The following is a 7,000-nucleotide window of genomic DNA, read 5'->3' on the forward strand; positions in this document are numbered from 1 at the left end:
AAGGGCATATCCACAAAGCTTGGAACTTTGTGTGCTTTCCCTTGTCCTCATGGGCCCGATCCCATTTAAGCGCTAGATCACCCACATCAAACTTGTGGGACCTTGCGGATGTTTTTTCAAACCATCTCTTGATTCGGGTTTGATAGATGGAAAATGTTTCCTTAGTTTTCAATATTTCTTCTTCCAACCTTACTAAGGTATCAATTTGGCTTTGAATGGTGGGACACAGGGAGCCTTTCGACTCTTGAACCAGTCTAAGGGTAGGGAGGTACAGGTTGGGGGGTAAGATGGGTTCTTTCCCATAAACTAACAAGTAGGGAGATGTGCCGATTGAGGTTTTGGGAGTGACCCGGTCAGCCCATAGGGCGTCACTTAGGGCGTTGTTCCAATTCCTTTGCTACACAAGCAGGGTTTTCTTGATGATACATATGAGGTTTTTGTTGGATGATTCTACTAGGCCATTTCCTTGAGGGTAATAGTTGGCCAAATGTTTCAACACGATACTATTTCTAAAGCAAAATCATATAATTTTAAAGACGAAAAATATGTTGCGCTATCAAAGACAAGAGATGTTGGAACACCGAACTTGGCTATGATGTACTACTTAATGAAGGATATTACCTCATCATTATTCACCTTCCATAATGGAATGGCCTCTACCCACCGAGTGAAATAGTCAGTAGCCATGAGTATATACCTGTGCTACTTTGATGAATTGGGCACAATATCACCTATGACATCCAAACCCCATTGCTGAAAAGGTTCCTCAACTGATATGGGTTGGAGTGGGGCAGACGATCTCACTTGCCTACCTGTATGTTTCTGGCAGATGGGGCACTTCTGAGCATAGGCATGAGCGTCTTTGAAAAGTGTACGCCAGTAGAAACCTTCTCGCATGATCTTGTGAGACGTGGTGTCACTTGCATAGTGGCCTCCTGCAGGTCCATCATGTAGATCTTTCAGTACTCGTTGAGCCTCATCGTATTCTAAACTTCTTAGTAATATGCCGAGTTGGTGCTTCCTGAAAAGATTTCCTTGAACCATTTGATATGAGGCAGCTTTAAGCCTGACGCCTCTCTTTTGTTTGGCTGACATAGTATTGGGTAGAGATCCCTGAACTAGGTACTGCTTTAAATCAAAGTACCATGATGAGGAGTTGTGTGAGCTGAAGAGTTCATCCTGGTACATTTTTATTTCATGCTCCTAGCCTTCTATTTCTGGGGCCATTCAATCCGACTCCATTGATTAGCTTCCTCAACGGTTAGTTCACAAAGTTCGCGTCCTTTCATGGTGTGGGAGGGCCGAAACTCCAAATCATATTCTTCGAGGGAGGTCATCCAGTTGGCTCTCCTCTCCCCCAACTCCTGTTGTATGAAGAGGGATCTGATGGCTGGTTGTGGAACCATCATTATGACACGGTTTTTCAAGATGTATGGTCTAAAGTGTTTCATTGCTTTGTAGATTACGTATGCCTGCTTATTGATGTCCAGGTAGTTCAGTTCTATGCCTTGGAGCCATGTGCTCATGAAGGATATAGGGCATTCATCATGATCGCAGTCCTTTTGTGTGAGGACCATGACTAATGATGAATCTGAGGTGAACGCATATAAGATAAAGTCTTTACTGAAGTTTGGGCTTGAGAGTGAGGGAGATTCCACGATCGCTGTCTTAATACGATCAAAAGTTTTTCTGCTTGATTCCATTTGAACACTGCGTCCTTCTTTATCATTTTCTATAAAGGTTTGACAATTTGCATGAATCTGAAATAAATTTGTGAAGAAAATTAATTTTGTTGAGTAAAGATTGCATACCTTTTTTGGTGCTCGACTGAGGGATTTGTGCTATAGCTTTAACACGGTCGAGATCTACGGAGATTCCGTTCTTGGTGATGATGTGACCAAGCAAGTTACCTTATAAAACCATGAATATGCTCTTCTTTGGGTTGAGGGAGATTCGATATTTCCGACATCTTTCAAAAATCTGCTTCAAATGGTGAAGGTGGTCCCCCCTTTTCTTTGAAAAAACAGTGACATCGTCTAGGTAGACCACCATGCTCTGACCCATTAGACCTCAGAAGGTGATATCCATTGCTCTCTGAAAGGTTGCCCCAGAATTTATCAGCCTGAACGACATTCGATGGAATGCGAATGTTCCCCACTTTGTTCATAATGTTGTTTTGATCTGATTCGGCTTAGCTACCAGGACCTGATTATAACTGGAGAAGCCATCTAACAGGGAGAAGACTTTGGACCTCGTGACGGTTTGGAGGATATGCTCCATGGAGGGGATCAGGTAGTTATCTTTATCTAATGCTTAGTTAAGGTTTCATAAATTGACACAAAGATGTATCTCCCCGGATTTCTTTCGAACTGGCACCAGATTAGATACCCTTGTAGAGTGCCTGACCTTGAAGATGATGCGTGCATCCAACAATTTTTTGAGTTCCTTTTGGATGAGGGGTTCTAATGTTGGATGCACCTTCCTCAATTTTTGTGAAATGGTTTGGCCCCTTCTTTCATTGGGGTGACATGCTGAATAATTTGAGTATTGTACATTTTGAGGTCATCATACGTCCAAGAAAAAACATCACGATATCTTCTAAAAAGGCTGATGAATGCCTGTATTTCCTTCGGGGTGCACCCCACCCCTAAGTTAACATATTTGGGGTCAGACTCAGTCCCAAGGTTGATCTGCTTGTGTGCGAGAGTGGAACTATGAGTTTTGGTATTTGGGGGGCCTCTAAAACGATTTTGGAGGTCGAACAATTCCTCCAACGTCACCACCCTTTTAGGTAAGGTGTTTCCTTTCCGCAAATCCGCTTCTTCTTGTAGCGATCTCTCATGTTCCTCTTCGTCAATAGCTACATTTTTGAACACTTCAGCATTTGTCATGAACTCCAAAATCTGTTGGTCATCATTAAAAACGCGCAAATTAGTTATGTTGTCGGCACTGCCGGTTTATACATAATTTCAATAGAAAACCCATCTCTAAGGGATGTGAATCTAGCTGCAGCATTAGCTAAAGTATTAGTAGCAACATTATTGAACCTGGGAATGAAAATGATATTGAAAGCTTTAAATGAATTTATTAGACACCATACCTCTTGCTAGTAATTCTTGAGGTGCTGAGACAAACAGTGAATGGTACTGCGTACCTGTCTTGTAATGATTTCCAAATCCCCAATTACCTTTCGACAATATGATTTTAGGTCGATGGCCTTTTTGAGGACGAGGACAAATGCCTCATATTCTATGGTGTTATTGGTGCACTAGAACTTTAACCTGCATGAAATTAAGAATCTATTCCCCTTGGGGTCCAGTAAGATGCACCCTACACCCGCTCCGTTGTAATATAACATCCATGTCTCAATAATGAGGGAAGGTAAACCTGACATATGTAGATTTAAGGCGCAAAATTTTCTATCAAGGGTTGGGGTTTGCATGGGAATTTCAACTTGGGTAGCGGGGGGAATGGTTGATGCCTGAGGATGATAGCCCCTGAATAGGGACTCTAAGAGGCACACTCGCAGCTCTTGTTGGGCATAGCTAATTGGCTCGTTAGATCCCTCCAGGTCAGTAATGGTGTTCTTGATACAAGGCTCACAATTGACCCTGATATGGTTATTCCTTCCCTTGTAAGGTAGCCATAGGTGGGACCAGTCTATGGCAAAGTAGCCCTGAAGCTTACAGGACCAATCTCTGCTGAGAAGAAGGCCGTAGGATTCTGGAATGTCTACAACAATTATGTCAATACACTGATGAACTCGAGAATCAAAAGATAACCGAATGATGAAATTATTTAATTCTACCATAGTCGAAACTTGAGACCTGTCGAGTTGGATGAATTTGGCGTCGATTTTTTCTGGTTGAATATTTAGCTTCTTACATACTGACCAAGGCATGACGTTGGTCAACGTGCCAAAATCGACAAGGCAATTGTGAACATTAAAATTGAACATCTCGAAGGTTAAGAGGAAAGGAGGGGTCATGCCTCTAGAGTTAGTGTTTGCAGCGTTCACTATGGCTTGAAGGTTGACCATAGCTAGGGATCAGCCTGCAGATATCACCTTGTTTGATGTGGAGGATTTTGAAGGGGTGGGAGGAAAGGCGAACGTTTTGGCAATTAACTCACGCTGACTTGTCAACTTGCATAGCTCGTACAACGAGATATTAGCTCAAGTTTTCTTCAAATCTTCGATGATATTGTAATCTAAATCTACAAATGATGGTTCTTGTGCCAAGCATTGCGTTGCTGAGGTAGCTTTAGTTGTAACCCCTTTGGATGAATTTCTAGTTTTGGATGAGTCTCCTTTTGTATTGATTGGTGACTCGTTAGGGCCTAAATCATTCATCTCTCTAGGTGAAGAAGTGGATGGCTAGCTAGTATTGGTGGGGGGTAGGATCCTTCGTAACAATGCTATTTTCTTGTCTTCTAGAGTAGTGTCTGGTATAGTACCTTTACTCATAAGGTTGTAACTTTTGGGGGACTTGGGGGGAGCATCTCCAACAATGGCCTCTTGAGCAATGAAAACTTCCCCCCCATGGATGACTTCGAATGTTAACATAGCAAATGGAGTATCATCTCCCGGAGGGGAGTCGTCCTCTTCAGAATCATTAGTTTCTTCTTCCCCTTCCTTAGCGGCTTGATCTTCTAACAACTGGGTGACTACAATAGTCATGTTATGGATCCACTGTGGGCAGGTCTTCTCAGAGTGGGAGGCCTGATGGAAAGTGCAGAAGTTATATTTTCCTAGCTCCTCCACATTGAAGGTTGAGCTGGATGTTTATGACACTTTAGGGGGGAGGTTTTTAGTTTTCCGGAAAAAGGGCTTAGCGGGTTTAGCTCCTCCCGAAACATCACTGTGTCTCCTTTTTAGCTTATACACTTCATTAGTCAATTGTTTTAGGGATTTGGCGAGTCCTTTGAAATCGAAGGAATCTTTGTCTTTATCTATGGTTTTACTTGATGAGGCCTGATTCTTCTTCCCAAAGCGCTTTGCATCTTCTCAGGACTCATGCTCTAAGGCATCCATAGAAAGAAGATCCTTTTCAACTTCGAGCGCAGTAGAAAAGTTCTCTACCAGGGTGAGTTTTGCTTTAGGTTTAACGAACATGACAATATCCCTCAGCAAGGCCCTGATGTAATAATCGATCGTGATGGAATCGTCAAGGGCTACATCCATAGGGAATTTATTCAAAATGGTGGTGAAACATTGATTGAAATCTTTCACCTTCTCTTTCTTATGATATTTCAATGTGCTGAGCTTGGTGAGGAGCATAGAAGGTGTCTTGTCTTCTGAGAATTTGTCCAGGAATGTTTTCCAAAACTCTTCCCAAGTGCGGATGGAGGTGATGGGTAGCGACCGATACGAAGTGGCCACTTTATTTTCAAGGGTGTGCAGGAATAAACCGCATGCTACATCATCGTAATGGAATTTCATCATCTGTAAGGTTAGGTATAAATTGCTAATGTGGTCGTCAGCTGAGGTCCCTTTCTTAGGGTCGAACTTTGGGAGGTGTTTCTCTGAATGACAAGGCATGCCATGGAGCAGGCCTCCACGGTTCAATGGGGATTGAGCCATCTAGCCTAGTGGTAGTGGGCAACGATTTCTTCTATGGTTGAAAAGGAGGTGGCGATCATTGTCTTCTGGTTCACTATCTGTGCCTGATCCCCCACTAGTGTGAGGGGGTCGCTTGCCTTCTCCTTGAGGTATTCTGAGGTGTCCTAGATCTCTAGTGTTTCTCACATTCCTAGTATTCCTCAAGTTTCTTAGGATACGCTAATTGTTGTATACGTTTATGCGATCTCTAAGTTAATCCTCGGTTCCCTGTCCCAGAATCAATTGAGTGCCCCCAGTGAGAGGTTGATTGTTAATAGGGGTCTCTTCGGTGATGCGTTGATCATTCCCCTGTGTCTCCTCCTGGTATGACCGGTTATTTTCACCGGTGAAGGTATTCCTAGGGTCAACACCCTCATCTTTAGGTTGGATTTCCAACCCTTCGATAGATAGCCTCTCAACCACATCCACATAGTCATCAAGCGCTAGGCTGATTAACTGCGAGATAGAGTTAACAAGGACACCTTGACGCGTGTGGTGAAGCATGGAGGTGCGCGCATTGGATAGGGAGTTAGTGGCGGGAATGCATTTCAGACCCCTGGCGAACTGTCGAGTAATAGGGCGCAGAGCCCTGAGTTGTTCGCTAGTGACTTCGAACATGGGAAGCTCCTCTCCTCCAGGAGCATCTTCGAGAGGGGGAAGTTGGGATTCTTCTTGAAGCAGCCTTGTGAAGGCTAGCCCATAAGGGGGATTGTATGGTATTTATGGGGGTGTGGGACGCCAAGGTTGGTTACTACCTTGATGGGAAATTTCGGTGTGAGGGCATGGATTAGTACTTGCCATGGCCCTCCTTCTAGCACCAAATCTGTTGACGGGCTAGAATCTTCTGCCAACAACAAGGGGGACCTCCCTGGTGTAGGTTCCCAACTAGAGCCTACACCGTTTGTGATAGGGGTCCCTTTCAGTATGTAGGCTTGGCTACCGATTAGTTTTGTTGAGCCTACTTCGGATGGAGGTGAAATATGAACTCAATTGAAAGCACATACCTCAATAAATACAAGGAAATAATTGACAAAAATCTTAAGCCACATAAACCATGAATAACCAAACTATAAACAACATAAATATTATGTAAAGTTACTGATAGCAGGCTTCAAATAAGACTCATGTTCGCCAAGATAAAATGCTTAATAATTGTAAAACAATTCACAATGATGAAACATTTATAAGCATAAACAAAGGTGCAGTAAAAATGGATTATACCAATACCAAAGAAATAGTTCACCGGCATGAGCATAGTGTCAGCAAATCAAATACCATTCATACGAAGCAACACAAAGTTTGGAGTATGAGACAACATATGAAGCAACCACACATCAAAGAGCTTTTAGGAACATCTGATCCATCAAGTGAAGAAAATACTCATGGAATTAGAACATAAGA

The 7,000-nt window shown here is 43.0% G+C and overlaps 1 protein-coding gene across 1 annotated transcript; it reads right to left on the reverse strand.

Moving 5' to 3' along the window:
* Positions 1-702: 702 nt before the first annotated feature.
* On the reverse strand, positions 703-1,188 carry LOC149229163 (uncharacterized). Its single transcript, XM_089380968.1, has one exon. The coding sequence runs from the start codon at positions 1,186-1,188 to the stop codon at positions 703-705; it is 486 nt and encodes a 161-aa protein (XP_089237094.1).
* Positions 1,189-7,000: the final 5,812 nt, after the last annotated feature.

The sequence above is a fragment of the Pinus tabuliformis genome, chromosome J (assembly GCF_031772625.1).
Source record: "Pinus tabuliformis cultivar Carrire ecotype Pingquan chromosome J, CPIR1, whole genome shotgun sequence".
Lineage (NCBI taxonomy): Eukaryota > Viridiplantae > Streptophyta > Pinopsida > Pinales > Pinaceae > Pinus > Pinus tabuliformis.

Excerpts from the sequence above, each read along its gene's own strand:
- LOC149229163 (XM_089380968.1), bottom strand. The coding sequence starts at position 1,188 with ATGTACCAGGATGAACTCTTCAGCTCACACAACTCCTCATCATGGTAC.